This window comes from Palaemon carinicauda, chromosome 33 (assembly GCF_036898095.1).
Source record: "Palaemon carinicauda isolate YSFRI2023 chromosome 33, ASM3689809v2, whole genome shotgun sequence".
NCBI classification, from domain to species: Eukaryota; Metazoa; Arthropoda; class Malacostraca; order Decapoda; family Palaemonidae; genus Palaemon; species Palaemon carinicauda.
The window spans coordinates 24,774,178-24,792,130 of NC_090757.1; the positions used below are offsets into that span (position 1 = coordinate 24,774,178).

The following is a 17,953-nucleotide window of genomic DNA, read 5'->3' on the forward strand; positions in this document are numbered from 1 at the left end:
TCGCCTCACCTCCTCAACCTTTAGGTTCCGCACCTCGCCACTTCGGACCAGGCGAGGCCCCAGGCCTTGGACGCAGACCCTCCGAAATCGTCATTGGATCAAGGCGCCTCGGACGAGTCCTCTTTCAGCTGTGTTACCACCCTGATGAGGGCTCAGGTTTAATCTTCCCATGCCCTCCCATCTGCCACTGTTCAAGGTGACAATGAGGAGATGTTGTTTCTGGGTACACCGCAGGAAGGCAAACTGCCCCCCTCTCTCTCTCTGGTTGAGACTAGTCTCCAAGGCTTGTCGTAAACCTTGGCGAAGTGGTTTCGGGCCCTAGGAGCTCACTCAGAGCCCACAGCTCCTTCAAGCTTCTTCTTTCCCCAAAGGTCCGCCACGAGTGGTTCTATGGCCCGGAGGGCGTTGTGTTTGGGCACCTCCTAGTTGAGGATAACCTTGCAGAGTTGGCCCCCGGGTGTTGCAAAGGACAAACCGTTCTCCAGTCAGGATGCTCTCATGATGGAGGCTGAGGTGTGGTCGGTCTAACACGTAGCCTCTTGGTTGGACATCTGGACAGGGGCTGTCTCGGCTTTCACCAGCCGTCCCATTGAGACAGACGTCGAGAGGGTGACGAAGCATCGGATGGGAATGGTGAGTGTTACAAGCCTAGTCTGCATCCCTGTAGGGGAGGTGTTCTTAGTGGGTAATATCTTTGTTTCCGTTGGCCTCCTTAGTCATTTCTCCTCCTTTCCACCTGTTTCCTATTCCTGTCTCGTAAGGAAGTTCCGAGTAAGTATATTGCAACAGAGTAAATAAATTTTAAGTAATTTTTCCTACCTATACTTAAGAGGAACTTCCGTATCACTGGCCGCCCATTCGTCCCCTCATTGGTTCATGGTTGGAAGTTTAGATGATTTCTTCTTCAGGTTCGTACTAGTGATTATGCCTGGCCTTGACCCGGGCTGGGTGATTATAGGGATTGTGGGTACTGCCAGATGTATGATGGGGGGGGGAACTAGGGAGGCCTAACAAAAAATTCTGGTCGGTTACAGGGGCTAACGCCCTAGATCTCTCAAGGAAGTTCCTCGTAAGAATAGCTAGGAAAAAATACAAATTACTTGAAAGTTTATTTTCTTTAGGACACAAACGGATTTTATCATTATAAAAAACCCCTCCAGTTGTCTTGATCAGAAAGGGCTTGCATTTCTTTAGCCCTTTCAACCTACCAGTGTTCAGTAGCAAATATTTTTTAGTGTCCCTGACCTCCTGTCCCATCTTTCGGCCAGTGCAGAGGGATCTCATCAGTTGATGATCTTCCTGGCATTCCATTCCACTTGCATCTAGTTATGCTTACAATCATGTATTTGGCTCTGCCTGGTTATGATGCAAATGTTTTTGTACTTGTCCTTGAGCCTATCCACATTGCAGATCTGTAGGTCATGAAGATTTTTCTAACATTATATATATAAAAAAAAAAAGTTAAATTGCTGTATGTTGAAGTCTTATCATCCAGGGAGATTGGAATGCGAAAGTGGGCAAAGACACACTGAAGGACTGGAAGGAATTCTGCGGCCCCTCGTGCAATGACGTTTCCAATGAGAGAGGACTACGACTACTAGAGTTTGCCAGCTACAACAATGTGGTGCTTGCAAATACACTCGGTGAGCACAAGGCATCATGAAGCTGGACATGGCATGCACCTAATGGAATCCACCACAACCAGATCGACTACATTCTTGTACAAAATCGGTTCAGATCGGGGATCAAGAGAGCTACGACACGAACTTTCCCTGGTGCAGATGTTGGTAGCAACCATGATCTGGTGTTTGTGAACTTCAAACTCAGGCTGAAGACAATCAAGAAGCCCAAGAACACCAGGATGAAATTCAACCTGGACAGGTTGAGGGACCCCAACATCGCAGTCTCCTTTAAGGCAACAGTTGGAGGGAAGTTTGCCCCACTGTTAACGCTTGAGGAAGACCACAGCATGGAAACGATGACAGCTCAATTCAACAAAGTCATGATAGAGTCTGCAAACGAAACGCTTGGAAACGTTTGCAGGAAAACACAGCGATGGATCACAGATGAAATCATGGATATGTGCGACAAAAGAAGAGAACTGAAAAAGAACAAGACCACACCCACCGGAGCAACAGAGTACAGAGAAATCAACCGCAAGATAAGAAAAAGCATGAACCAAGCCAAAGAAGATTGGATTGGAAAACAGTGTACAGAAATTGAGGAAAAGCTGGAGAAGAACAACAGTAGGCAAGCGTTCCAAATCGTGAAAGTTCTAACAAAACCAAAGCAAGCACGAGTCAGTACCATCCAAGACAAAGCAGGGAACTGCCTCACGGAAGAAGACATACTCAAGAGGTGGACAGAGTACTGTTCTGACCTTTACAACTACCAGACCAATGGAGATCCCAATGTAACATCGTGCCACAAATCATCTAACGACGACGACTTCCCAGTTCTAAGAGAAGAAGTGGAGGAAGCGATCAGATCGCTAAAACCTGGAAAAGCTGCAGGAGTAGACAACATCCCTGCAGAACTTATAAAGCATGGCGGAGAGACAGTGACCGACATCCTCACTAGCATCTGCAACATCATCTGGCAGACAGGTGAATGACCCACACCCTGGACACAGTCCCTCATCATCACGCTTCCCAAAAAAGGCAACTTACAGCAATGCCAAAACTATAGAACGATTAGCCTTATCAGCCACGCAAGCAAGGTGATGTTGAGAGTCATTCTGAGCCGACTGAGACCCCAGGCAGAAGAGATCATTGCCGAAGAACAAGCTGGGTTTATTAGAGGAAGGAGCACAACAGAACAGATTTTCAATCTTAGAGTTCTGAGTGAGAAGTACAGCCAACATCAGCAAGACATCTGCCACGTGTTCATTGACTACAAAAAGGCATTTGACCGCATATGGCATGATGCCCTCTGGGCCATAATGAACAGGTACAACATGGGACAAAAACTGATACAGACGATCCAACAGCTGTACAATAAAGCAACCAGCGCGGTCCTTGTCCAAGGCAAAATAGGCGAATGGTTCCACACTTCAGTAGGTGTCCGCCAAGGCTGCCTTCTGTCACCAACCCTGTTCAACATCTTCCTTGAACAAATTATGACAGATGCACTCGAAGATCATGTGAGCACAGTTAGCATCGGAGGACGAACAATCAGCAACCTTCGGTTTGCTGATGATATTGACGGCCTGGCAGGGAACTTAGATGAGCTGGTCAACCTCGTGAAACGTCTGGATGAAACATCAACCAGATACGGAATGGAAATCAGTGCTGAAAAAACAAAGCTAATGAGAAACAGCGACGAACCAATCAAAGCAAAAATCGTGGTCGGTGGTCAACAACTTGAAACAGTCCAACAATTCAAGTACCTTGGTGCAATCATCAGCCAAGAAGGATCCAAACCAGAAGTCCATGCAAGAATCGCGCAAACAGCAGCGGCGCTAACAAAACTGAATCCAATCTGGAAAGACAAAAACATCGCTGTCAAATCCAAATTGAGACTATTGCATGCCCTAGTCATTTTCATCCTTCTGTATGCTTGTGAATCCTGGACACTGACGGCAGAGCTACAGAGAAAGATCCAAGCTGTAGAAATGAGATGCTTCAGACGAGTGCTTGGCATCTCGTACATTGAGCATGTCACAAATGAAGTCAACAGAAGAGTGAGACAACACTTAGGATGCTATGAAGATCTGCTGTCCACAGTGAAGAGGAGAAAACTAAAATGGTATGGCCACACAACAAGATCAAGCGGCCTGTCCAAGACAATTCTCCAGGGAACAGTTCAGGGGAAGAGGAGAAGAGGGCGGCAGAGAATGAGGTGAACCGACAACATTGCTGAATGGACAGGAAAAACCTTCGCCCAGACCCAGGCACTCGCACACGACCGTGACAAGTGGAGGCTCCTATTGCGGTGTTCCACCATGCAGCGCCCCTACGATCCTGGTGGATTATGGGATCGGTAACGGGAACGGAAGTCTTAAGGTACCATGGCAAAATAATGTGCAATATGAATGTGGCCTCTTAATTGGTTAATACTTTCGATTCAATTAATTCTAACAAACGTTGCCAGGGTACTTTTGATTCAATTATTTCAATCAAACGTTGCCAGGGGTAAATGCTAGATTTTCTTAAACTTTTAATTTACAAATATTGAAGAAAAATACAATAAGACATCCTACATGATTGTTCTACTAGATTTATTAATTCATCAACCATCATACTGTACATACAAGGTAGAGGACCACTCTTTGATTAAAGAGGAAACCCTCCCTACAACAAGATAAATCATTTACTTACAATAATCTGCATTAACAGTAGCAGGGGGATGAGATGTATATATACAGAAACTTCTTAAGACTAGTCCCAGAAGGCAAAAACTTGGAAGATTGAATTAACAAGTACCTATGAACTAATAAGATGAAGTAACAAAGTTAAGTAATTTTTGGTAAATAAAGTTGTCACTTTTGGTAAAATAAAAAGTAAATGATTATAAAATAAAAACTATGATGAACAACCAACTTTCATAAGTACATATGGGTAATGCTGACTGACCGTACTGATATAAGTTTTGCAATTTTTTAATACTTAATACCTATCAAAGACAGAACAGCAAAACCTCTTATGTTCAAAAATAATAAATACTGCATGGTGATGCAAACAAAATATTATCCATAAATTTGGAATGTGAGTTTGTTTTTTAAGCTCATCAGTTAAGATAATTTCAAAACCGGAAATTAGCAAGTAGAAAATAAAAACTTATCGTTTTAAAAAAATTAATTCTCAGATTCGCCGATTAACAAGCATCACTGTCAAACAGCAAATCACAGAATGTTAGCTTTAGCAAAAAAATTCAACAGCTTTGCACTTTTATTTAAAGTAAAGAAAAAAAATTATATAGTACCCTACTGGAGCAGTATTCATTCAAAAGAATGACAATCACGACAGACTTTTTAAACTTGGGTGAAATTTTAACAGCTTTGCACTTTATGTAAAGGGGAAAAATTACAGTACCCTACTGGAGCAGTATTCATTCAAGATAATGATAATCAAATGACTTAAAAGAATTTTTTTTAATGTAAAACTAGAAAAATCCACTTGTGCAATGAATTTTCTTTAACATACTACTTAGTAAGAAAGGGTATCAATGGTGCAGTACGAGGGTATTAGTCTTCTTGGCAAACATTATTTTAAGAGAAAACTAAAAGTAATTTGTATTTACACTTAAAACTATGCTATTTACAAAATTTGGCAACTGTTAAAATACATGATGGAGTGAGTCAACTGCCATTCCCTGGCATTTAACACTGGTGTTAAAAAGTTGAATAGACTATGTTCTTTGTTAACCTGACCAGAAATTTATATTCACACATTTTGACTGTATGGAACTTAAATTTGAATTGTAATTCAAATTATCTGTGTACTACTGTATATACTGTCTTGTAAAAAATACAAAATTAATAAAAATTATTTTCAAGCCATACGTAATCAGATTACATTTGTAATATAAACAAGTTTAAAAATGTCAATTGTACCACTTCTATTCCATTCAACATCACGCACCATATGTAATTAATAATTTCTAAAATGAAAAAATTCTTTTTATCATACAAAATATGACCAGCGAATAATGCTCCAGAGGAAAGTGTTTACTCCATACAGAAATTGTGCACAATTTTGCTGTTCACTCAATTTATTCATAAGCTGGACAGGTTTTAATTCATAGTTCCATCCAAGAACTCAAGAGTAACAAAAAGTATATATATAAACTTACAAGTCACATTACCAAAGTATGACTAGGTGAAAATCAAACCTACTCAACAAGAAAATCACCAGTTCTGGAATGTTGTATAGTAAGGAATTTTTTGTTCAACAAAAGAAAATAAAAACAGAACTGCCATAAATAGCACATACATCAAAATCAAAGATAAGATACAACCTACAATGTCTTTGACACTATACGTAGAAGAAGACGTGCCCAATAACAAAGAAAAATTGTAACATCTTTGGCTACTAAAACTGGACAAGTATCACAAAGGATATATGGCAGAGATAATCAAGCAGTGGCTTATATTTCAGACCCTATTTCAATTCCTGTAATTTCACTTAAATTTTATAGAGCTAAAAGAAAAAATATGAAAATAAGTAAACTATAACCTAGCCATAGTGGCACCCCAAGTCAAATCTAAATTTCACATGTAAAACCAAATTATATTTAAATTGACTGGCTGGAAATTAGTCACTGCAAAGGATAAATAATTATTAGCTAATGACAATAGTTTTGAAACTAGCCTCAAACAAAAACCATATGGATTTTCAATTCAGCAGTAACTATTGATATGGATTTAGAGGGTGGGATCCGTTAACTTCATAAACCAAAACTACATTTGATTCTGTATAGGAAAAACAGACAAAATATATTTACACCTTCAAAAACACACATACACATCTTCACATTATTTACACTAGTATGTTACAGAACAAGGGTAAGGGTTTCCCTTCTCCTTGGTAATAAATTCTCAATTTCAGTTTAAAAGATACCTACAAATATAAATTTGTCAATCTTTTTAATTCTTTGGGGATTTTTTTACTTTGAAATAATTTTGGTAATGAAATCAATGATGAAATTAAGGGAAATATTCAGATATAATTAGGAAGTAAGGAAAGAGTGAAGAAAGTTGAAAGGAAAAAAATCATTACCAGGAATTGGGTGCTGCACAAAGCCCACCCATGTGTGGGCACCAATCAAGACACTGCATTTGAGGCACTGAGGTCAAAGGTTATGTACAATGCCACACTGGTTTCGTGTCTCACTCAGGGAACAGTTTTCCCATTGTTCATGTGATCTCAACCTCTTGTTCCATTTCTTTTCACAGAAAATAAACTTTCAAAGCTTGCAAGCAGGTTTTCCAAAGATTGTTTTCAAACTGATATATATGTATATATGCCTGTACAGTAATCTGATAAAAAGCCCCACATAAAATTCATGTTCTAAGATCAGAACAGTAGAAAAAACAAGCCAGAAAAATAATGTATTAGAGAATTCGATTTGCATTTCGGACAAGACTGGAAGAGGTCTCACTAGGGATATTCAGTTTCTATTCCACATCAAAAGTTGTAGTGTCACACGCTAACATGTAGCATTTTGGTAGAATTGCAAGGTGATCATCACACCTTGGGTTTAGATTATCACTAACAAAAGAAGCAAATACACTTTTCTCACATCTTCACTTAAATGTCATACCAGAGTTTCACCGAGACAAATTATCGTGTGCTTGCCTTATTCTTGATTCAGTCATATTAGGTATTAACTTTGTGAATAAATCACGAATAAATGCATCTGTCACTCCAGGACTTGATCGTTCAGCAGACTCGAAAGCGGACTTCAGTTCTTCAATGGCATCTGTGCGATGAGAATCTCCACCTCGACTGTTATGTCGATGACGGCGTTGAAGCTGTAATTGATAGTCGACATTAAAATCTACCTCTAAAGAGGATCAATCAACATCCCTTAATTATTTCTTAAACTAGAAAATACAATAAGAGTTCACATTAAATACCAGTATTGCTTTGATAATCCTATATTTTAAAAAATCAACTTTAATGTTGAAAAAGCTAGCTATCTGCTCCCTTATATCGAATATAACAAATACTAATTTACTTTAAAGGGTGTACTAATATTTTATTAGAAATATTTTAAAATATTAATTAGTTTTGATAGATCACAAAAAATAACAATTAGATTGTTGTTTTGACTGGCACTTCAGATCAGACACAGGTTCTTAATATATTGCAGCCCATTATCATAAATAACCTATCAAGATTTTTATATTACTCAACAGTAAATGATTTGATCTTTCTAGTTAATAAGCTTGAACTTAAGAAGAGTGACTGCTCCATTGAAATATTGTTACACCCATTCATAACCAAAGTAGTTTAGATTTTTCTGTAAAAATTTCACATTTTGAAATATCAGCTGTCAAAGATTTTTATTTTATAAATCGTTAGATTAACTTTATTATGAGCTACTTTGGGGTTTTAGGGGTAATTATACCTCACCACTGGGGATCATAAGGACAATTCTTATATACCAGGGTTATTCATTAAGCAAGGGTGAGCACCACCCCTCAAATTCAGAAATATATATGCTACGAATACCAATAGATTACGTGACTAAGACGTTGCTAGCATATTTTTTTTTGCTGGCCTTCTGGTTTTTATTCTTTAGGCATACTTAGTTGCTGTCTCTGATAGCTCTAACATCTTTCAGCATAAATATACCAAAAATTTTAATTATATAACGGAGCAAAGAACTAGGTTTTTTTTTTTAAATATAAGATTTGAATTTCCTCCATCCATTACCACAACAGAAGACTCATCTACAGCAATTTTCCAAAAAATTAATGAAGAGTGGTGTAACAAATTTTTAAACTTCATGCCTCAACTCCTTCAATTTCTTAATGGCAAATTTTTCAAAATGCAACTGTAATAGTCTGTAGGCAATTTTGAAAACTACAGTAAGTATACAGGCTAAGGGAATTTATATTTGGCTTATATTTGGCATCAAGAGAAATCTATCATTTCATCAAGGATGGAAGAACTAATATTGGCAGAGATATCCATTTCTTAATGTTAGCTAGTGAAGTGCTTAATTCTGAAGATGCATTCATTGTTGTTCGCTAGATTGGGTTTGAGAATTCTCAGGATAACGGAGGACTAATTTCACTTCTTCATATGGTAAGTTTCCTATATTTTTTTATTATTTTTTACTGATATATTTCAGCTTTTCAAGTGAATGCAAGTTCTATATGTTAATAAAGTTGCATTTTCCTAAATACAGTACCACTTTTTAAACAGATTCAATTTCAAAATATTAATTCACTCATACAAATATTTTATTTTCACAAAATTATAAAACTAATTTATCCCATCATTCAACATAAGTATCTTAAATTGCAATAAACAAAATACAAGAGTATTAGAGTCTAACAAATCTAAAATCAAGGTTCTGGTGGAACTGATTCGGGGACTTACCGATGTACACCATTGCCATGGTTTCTCAACAAGTGAAGCACCAATTATCTCGTTTGCCTCAAAGACATCATAAATATGTAACCATACTGATACAGTATAAACATAAATATTCTAGCATATTAAAGGAAAGTAAACTTTTTATGCATGAGGCATTTGTACAATAAAGAATTGTGGCACACACATTTTACAGCGTTTCTCTTCTATACTGTTAAGATTGCTCGTGGAACACATGCGCAGCGTTGCTGTTCATATGAAAACATTATTCTAGCATATTAAAGTAAAATAGAATTTTGATGCATGAGGCATTTGTACAATAAAGAATTGTGGCATACATATTTCAATGTTGCTGTTCTATTCTGTTAAGATTGCTCGTGGAACACATGCGCAGCGTTGCTGTTCATTTGAGCCGTGTGTAATGAAAGGTTATTTTGATGGGAGCTAATAAGCAAGTTTGAGATTTAAAATCGGACAAGCCACACGGCCAACGGTTTATTTTTTTTCCCCCCTGTACTGCCAACAGCCCACCAGTATACTCTGCTGTTCACTTTATGCGTTGACACAAGAGACAATGCTAACTTGCTTGCTTGTACACAGTCAAGACAAAAAAAATGCCTACAATGTAAGCCAGATTTTGAGCGGAAGAGGCAAGGGCAGGTACGTAATGTAAAGATTATAACCCCAGAGAGAAAGAGCGCGCAATGAAAATTATTGCCGATGTCCATGCTGTAAATCAATATATCATTCATATCATGTACAGTACTTTATAACAATATGTGGTGTAAACACACACAATTCTTAACTGACAACGCACAATTACAAATTTGGCGCCTCAGTGACTCAACGGTAAAGTAGCGCTGGTTGAAACATGGCAACATTGAGCTAAAGGATATCCCAGCTCGACTCCACCAGAACCTTGGTTTTAGATTGGTGGGACTATAGTATTATAATTATGTAGTTTAAATGACAATTTTAGTGCGAAATACTAAATGTGTCCATTCTCAAATCTTAAGTTTTCAGAATCTTGGAGGACAAGAAATTTTGTAAAGAAACACTGTGATTATGACCACTAGACCTGACTAGTGCAAGCAGACTCTCTGGCCTTCTGAGAGTAACAAATGAAGTTAAATATTTTGAGATCTTTAAAGACTCATCACTAACAAAACTTGGCTGATTAAGTAAGTATTGGCATATCATAAGTATTGGCATATCATATCGTTATCAAATCTGCAAGAAACACATTATCTTTCCCTTGAACTAACAATTACTTTCTCTCGTAGGCTGTTTGAGAATTGAACGCCAGTCATTCTGTTTACGACATAGAAACTTACTACTGTGCAGTGTAGAGACTCTCCAGTTCCATAACACAAGAAAAACATATTTTCCCTCAGCGTAATGGGAGGACATTGTATTGTACTCCTCACAATGGTTATTTAATACACAGTGCTTTCCCTATGCAGGAATGTTGAGAAATTCAGCAGGGAAAAAAATACAGTATAAACACAAACACATTAAAATCTGGAATAGTGATTGGTCTAGATATAACCACAGAGAGACAAACTGAATAATATGACACAGATGGCGTGCTACTATTAATCACTAAACTGTTTAATTTCTTTACTAGGGACATGTATCTTTTGAAAGGAAAGACAGGAAAATTTTGGGGGGTAAATGGGTAAATGTCAATAAACTGAGCAACTGAGAAAAAGCAATATGAATATTGGGGGAGGTTTATAGAAATAGTATATTGTATCATATATTCCAATAAATTACTTACCTCTGATATAAGAGGTAAAACTACCCCTGATAATGTACTAGTTGGTGGAGGTGGAGACATTGCCCTCGGTGACTGTGGATGAGAAGAGTTTATACGATGTTCTGATCTTCTGGACTGTTGAACATCAGAGTTAACCTTATTGTCTCGTGAGTGGTGGATGTCTCTGTTGTGTCGCCTGTCAATAATGTTGATGTCATTTCGTTCTGGACGGTCAGTGTCTTGATCAAATTCACGAGATATACGTCTGTCATCTCCATTTGTGTGAGGTTCAGTAGATCTAGGAGAAAGATCCATCTCTCTAGATGACCTATGTTCTTTATGACGGGAGTCTCTCTTTTCTTCAGTAGGGGGTGGTGGTGCAACGCTTGTAGGACGAGTCTGCAAATTTATCATTCTTATAATAAGTCTTGCATATTTGGTAGTTTGAGTACTAGTAACTAGAAATAATTTCATACAAATAATAGTGAAATGTTTAAAAATTAAACTTTACAATCTTAAAAATGCTAAAATTAAGTTTTAAATTATTTCTTAAAATGACATTAATTAGGATTTAACAATGGTAATACAATACTATAGTTGCTTTGCCTAAGAATGTGAAAAAAAAAAAAAGATGTACTATATAAATATGACATTTTGAGGCATATGGTCCCAGCTTTGGACTTAATGGTTATTTAGTACATAATGTTTATGAACTGCAGGAAATTTAGATAAAAGAAATCTTTGAATGTAGTTTTGGTAGTAAAATAAAATCTAAGAATCGGTTGCCTAATTGAATTGTAATTATCATAAATATATATCTGCTCGACAGGAGACCATTCAAATTTTGTCTACAATACTCCATACAATTTCATTACATCTCTGTGATATGGTTGTTCAAATTTAATTACACTAAACTTGATTGTTTACTAATTTTTGGTATACTAAACTAGAATGTTTACCAAACTAGTCACAATTTTTTGCTTACGAAAATATATAGCAAGAATAATAATTATAATTGCTTTATTCATTTTTTATTTTTTTTTTCATTTTGGTTGTTTTAAAAACCCCTACTTGGGATTATTTCTTTCTAATTTCCATATTTTATCACTTGGCAGCTGACTTCCTTCTTTACAGTTATTAAAATACACACATTTATACAATAAAAAAAAGATTAAAATACACACATTTATACAATAAAAAAAAATAGAGCAAACCATACAATCTATACAAAACATTTAACAAATAAAAAAAACATTGCAAATACAGTAGACATGTATGATAAAATCTGATACTTTCACATCGTTTCCTAGTTGGCAATGTTTATTCATTACTGGGAACTTCCCATAAATGGTTGCATGTAATATTTATAAATCCCCGTTTATATTTAACTCTTCTATTGTTTTCATAATTTTCAAATGTGTTACAGTCCATTATAGTATTTTGGATGTTACAGCTTTATTACTCGAGATGTGCGAAATCATAACCTGTGGTTTCACAAATACTGTAACATAACCTAAGCTTTTGACCTGTAGTTTAGATATGTTATAAAGATGATGTTTTTACTGTAAATTGCATATGATGAAACAACCAGAAGTTAGGTCTCCCAGGTCACGAATCATGGATATATTTGGTAACCTGGTTGCCAAAAATAGATAATTATTGTAGCAAATATTTTTCATCCATGAGCAATAAAAATGTATCACAGCTCAGTGAGATATTGATAAAGATAACCTACCGGAGAGGATGTTTTCTCCCTGTATATTACACCATTATCTTTTGGAGGCGACTGAGAAATTGATGATGCTGGTAAACTGTTGTACTCAGGTGGTGGTGATGAAGGCAGTGGCAAGGAGTCTATTGATGGCAAGGTTTCTTGAATACTACTTGTTAAGCCTCCAGGTTGTCCTCTCACTGTCATAATCCATGCAGGATCTTCTATGTCACTTTCTACACGACTGTCCTCGCTAAAAAAAAGAACACACATGAAAGAAAGTAACAATGGGATACATTTCAATAGGCAAATATTTCATTTATGTTTCTTTCATATTGAAAAGATTATTTGCCAAAATATCATTTCAAAAATAAAATTTTCACTCACGAATCAGAGGGATCAGAGTCTGTGTCGGTATCCGTATTATTTTTTCTATAAGACTTGTATCGGTCTATCAAGTCCATAAGATAAGAATTCTTCTTTGCCTTACGAATAAAAGCAAATTTCAGCAATTCTTTGGCAGTAGGTCTCTGAAATCAAAATAAATGATCCAGCATGATGCTCCAACAAAATTTGAATTAATTCTGTAATATTAATTTCAATGTATACAGCACATACTGCATTTCAATAAAACAAAACTATCTTACATTTTCTGGGTCTTTGTTCAAACATGCTTCGACAAACTCTTTAAATGGCTTGCTGTAGTTTCCAGTGAGTTGGGGTGGATTATTTTTGGGTATAAGGAAGAGGACCCGCATAGGGTGAAGATCACTGTTTGGAGGCTCTCCTTTTGCCAATTCAATAGCGGTTATGCCTAATGACCAAATATCGGCCTGGAAGAAAATGCGTTATCAAACTGCAGGATACGATTAATTAATATTTTTTTTTTCCCTACTTATTTTAATCACTAAAATACTTTTTAAAACATTCATTGTACTTAACAAGTTAATGTAGCTGAAATATATCAAGCTGGAATGAGGTGCAAGCATACTAAATATATTACAGCATAACCCATTTTGTTGATATTTTTCTGAAGTATTAAATAAAAGGGGTTAGTTTTATCAATATCAGAAAATATGAATAAAAAAAAAATCTTTTCTTTAATACAATCCTTTGAAGTACCTTGGAATCATAAGCAGATTGCTTAATGACTTCAGGAGCCATCCAAAATGGAGTTCCAACAAAGGTGTTCCTTTTACTTGTCGTGTTTGTTAGCTGTCCAGCAACTCCAAAATCTGCTAATTTTACATCTCCCATCTCACTTAGCAATACATTAGCGGCTGAAAATACAGAATAACACCTTACTAAGCAATTTAAAAAAAAAAAAAAAAATCCATGAATACCAAATTCAAGAACAATTATGTATCTTCATAATCAAGTAAATTTACAATATTTTCAACTGAACATTTCATATTTTTAATAGAAATAATTAAGCAAAATTCACCAATATTTCAAATGTATTCCTGAGAAGGTATTGATGTCAATACCTAGATGGCTATTCCTTAAAATAAAACCCCTGCGAATACAAAATATTTAGGAACCTAGAAATTTACCTTTAATATCACGATGTAACTTTCTCTCAGAGTGCAAGTAGTCCAACCCTTTCAAAACTTCTCGAAGAATAATGGCTATGTGCATCTCCTCAAAGCTTCCTGCTTTCATCAGGTCCAAGGCAGAGCCCCCACCCAGATACTCCATAATGATCCATAACTTTGTTCCTGCAAAATAAAAATACTGTAGTTTTGAAAACACTGAAACCTGGAGAAAAATATTTTAAATTTCATAACTGTTTTAGCCTTGTTTCAATTTGAAGTTATTTCAATTTATAAGGACACCTGTGTTTACCTTTGAGATAGGAGCCATAATACTTTGTGACATAAGGGGAATCACATTGAGAAAGCACCATAATCTCCTGCTGGATGTCTTCAATCTCATCTTCAGCTTCTTCCAAATCAATAATCTTGATGGCAACAACTTGGGTTGTACGTTTATCGACTCCTTTGAATACCTCACCAAAGGAACCCTTGCCGATCCTCTCCTGCTTTGTGAAGATCAACTCAGGATCTACTTTCTGAAAAAAACGATAAATACCTAGTTTGAATACATATAATCAGGCATACTATACATATAAAATAAATTACAAAGGTGGGAAGGGTAAATTTATTACAATTTGATTACTTTATTTCTTTTTTCCATGTGACAATGGATCCTAATAATAGGAATAACTTATTATTATTTAAAAAAAAAAACATGAAAAATAAATTTGTATGTAATAATTCTTTAATTTCTCTATTGGAAATTCAAGTTAAAAAAACAAGTCTCAAACAAAACACATTCAAAATAAAACTGCAATAGCATTTACATTATGAAATTTTGATAAATAACTACTGTGATTGTAATATATAAGTTATTCTTAAGGGATATAAGGAAATAGGATGTACTCAAAGGAAAAATAAATCTTATTTGCAGTAGTTATTACTGGTTATTCATTCATGGATAAAAATTTATTTCAGTTCTACATTCCTACGATATACATTCATCAAATGGGATAATCTAGTCAAAAGCATGTCAAAGTTGGAAATGAATCATGAAAATGTATACAGCACCCCCTTGAATTCTTGAAAATAACATATGGCATGAGAGAATGAAAGTGCAGTACTATATACATAAAAAGGCAATATTCAATATTTAAACTATTTTACAGTAAGGAATTACTGTACAATACTTATGACACAATTGTGCCTTATATGATCAAAGGAGGTTATATTCTTTTTTCACACAGGAATAACTAGAATGAATCGAAGCTAATCAACTTGCAACTCACTTCAGTAACAACATACTACTACTACTAAATTTGTATCTGCATTTTTGCGAATTTCATTCATGGGGGTGCTGTATACATTTTCATGATTCATTTCCAACTTTGACATGCTTTTGAGTATGATCTACATACTACAGTATTAAGTACTTAGAAAAGCATCAAGACATTCTGTAGTAACTTCATCTCTCTTCATCTAATGTTCATTGTTCATACAGTCATACAAGAAAGGAAAAATAAAATGTCAACAACCAGATCACAGGCATTGTGAAACACTTAAAAATACACAACATCCCTCATCTGTCATCAAACACAAGATGCTTTTAATTCCATAGTATTTAAAGTATCACCAGCAATGCCAACAAACTGTAAAAAGAACTTTTACAGTACTTGCTTCTATTAGAAAGTGTCAGTAGTGATGAGTTTCCAACAGCTTTGTAACTAGGAGACAAAACACCACCTCTGTGAATTCTCATACATTATACTGTATTGTAAAATTTTAACTATTGTGTAAGACTGTATAGAATGAAAGATTCATAACTAATGAATTACACAGTGAAATCTTGGAAGATACAATAATTGCATAAAGAGAAACTAGTGTGTAATGTTGAAAGCCAGATAGAGGCTATGACTTTCGGAGTGTGTCCAGCAAAGCTCAAAAGTAACTTGGCCCTGTCACCTGTACAACACTATTTTTAATGATACAGGGTTTAGTTCAGTGAATTTTACTAGTTTTAATCTAAATGACAGATGACATAAGTCCCAATCTTAAATATTCTATATTGTAATTGATATCGTATATAATTCTACTCTAACTTCAACCCCACCCCCCCCACCCCTAATTTGCATCATGCAATAATTTTAGCTAAATCTCTCTCAAATTATACAACCACATGTCTATATTCAGGAGATAGAATTGATGCAAAGAAAGTGGCAGCATTTGCATGCGCAACTAGCTTGTTTTCTAGGCTAAACCACATATGCATACAGTATACTGCATAGTATAAACAGTAATGATCCAAGACCACAAACCTGAAGAACAAGATATCATATTCTGATGGTACAACTAGTCTTTGCAATAATATTAAAAAAAATCAATAACAATACTGAGAAAAGACCTATCTTCTCCTTTGTGTTAACATGTAAAAATAGTGTTCTATGATTAACAATGTCAAAGACAGCAGTGAAATCAAGATCAATCATCTGAACTTCCTGACCACAATCAAGGGTTTTCTGAGCAGCACTGGAAATTAAAAAGAAATGCATCACATACTCCAATGCCTTGGCAAAAGCCAAACTTCAAGTCAGGGAACTGATGATTACCTTCTGCATACCTATCTAGACATTTTGAATATACATGATAGTTTTTTAAATTGAGCTGTATCCAGCAAGGGTTAAGTTATTACAAACAGATTATCTGAAGTAACGAATGAATTCGGAAAATGTTTATGTACTACACGTATATACACGCCTAGAAATGTGATTAGCAGCAGCATTCTCTTCTACCTAGTTAGAGGTTTCTGGTTCAATTTCTGGGCCAGGAGGGGTATAGGAATAGGCAAGTTCTATTAAAATAAAAGGTTAAGTGAGATGCATAGCACTGACAATTTCAATAAGAGAGAAAACAAGAAAATCCGATACAATAAAAAAGTGAATGAAATAATTCAAAAATTATTTTTGTTAATGCTAAAATGTTCCCTTTTTCATCTTTTGAGACTTTATGCGATGATTTTCCACTTGCTTCAAGAAATGTAAATAAATTGTCATGATAAAATTTACATAAGATTAATCTGGATGTTAAATCTAGAACTATCACCTGAAGATAATATCCGCAGTACGGAAAGTAGAAAATAAATTACAGTAATAAATCAATCAACTAACGAAGTTGCTGATATTTTAACCAACGTTTTCTTGTAAGGTTTTTTCTCTCCTGATACAGGTAAATTTATGCCAACAATTACCGGTATATGAGGCTTGAAACCATTGATGCACCATACTATGTGGTGCCAGTAATCAATTAAAGGATGATTTGCCTTCACGTTGCAATATTTTCTAATAAAGCAGTAGTTAAAGTGAGGACAAAGGAAATCGTGTAAAAATGGTTTCTTTCTATGGAAGAAAAATTATTTGCTGGATAATATTCTATGTATAGAATGATAGCAGATAAACTAAATAACCCTCCTAACCAACACAAGGGTGCAGAAACAAACTAGTATGAACAAAAGTTTCTTTCAACACACAACAAAGAAACCAGAAAATTTTGTTTAAATGCAAAGCTTTTCTTGCCAATTGTAATCCAAATTGCAGATATATGAATCGTTTCCAAAATCCACTATACAGCCAATCAATAAAGCTTAACATCATAAAAAGAAAGTTTCTTCAAAGTTTCAGAAAAATAACCCAACACAATACTGAATTAAAACGAATCGTTTTACGAAACAAAGATAACAAGCCTGTCTTATATAGACATCCCTCTAACTGGAAAGATAGCTAAGCATACCTATAATTATAGGATATTCCAATCATACACATTTGCATAAACAGCAAATCAGCTAAGGGTTAACACTGATCTATATCATCACACACAGATACACTCCAATGACGCACATGAAAAAAAA

The 17,953-nt window shown here is 35.5% G+C and overlaps 2 protein-coding genes across 2 annotated transcripts in view; one reads left to right on the forward strand and one right to left on the reverse strand.

The window, feature by feature from the left end:
* Positions 1-1,340: 1,340 nt before the first annotated feature.
* Positions 1,341-2,614, forward strand: LOC137626126 (uncharacterized). Its single transcript, XM_068357203.1, has 2 exons — positions 1,341-1,414; positions 1,738-2,614. Exons 1-2 carry the CDS (start codon positions 1,341-1,343, stop codon positions 2,612-2,614), a joined length of 951 nt encoding a protein of 316 aa, XP_068213304.1.
* A 1,590-nt stretch (positions 2,615-4,204) lies between these two features.
* LOC137625903 (serine/threonine-protein kinase svkA-like) overlaps positions 4,205-17,953 on the reverse strand; it is a 50,567-nt gene continuing 36,818 nt past the window's right edge. The window contains 8 exon segments of the mRNA XM_068356877.1: positions 4,205-7,474; positions 10,828-11,205; positions 12,542-12,770; positions 12,905-13,047; positions 13,165-13,350; positions 13,640-13,797; positions 14,071-14,235; positions 14,363-14,588. Of these exon segments, the coding sequence (XP_068212978.1) occupies positions 7,271-7,474; positions 10,828-11,205; positions 12,542-12,770; positions 12,905-13,047; positions 13,165-13,350; positions 13,640-13,797; positions 14,071-14,235; positions 14,363-14,588 (1,689 nt within the window). The 3' untranslated portion in view covers positions 4,205-7,270.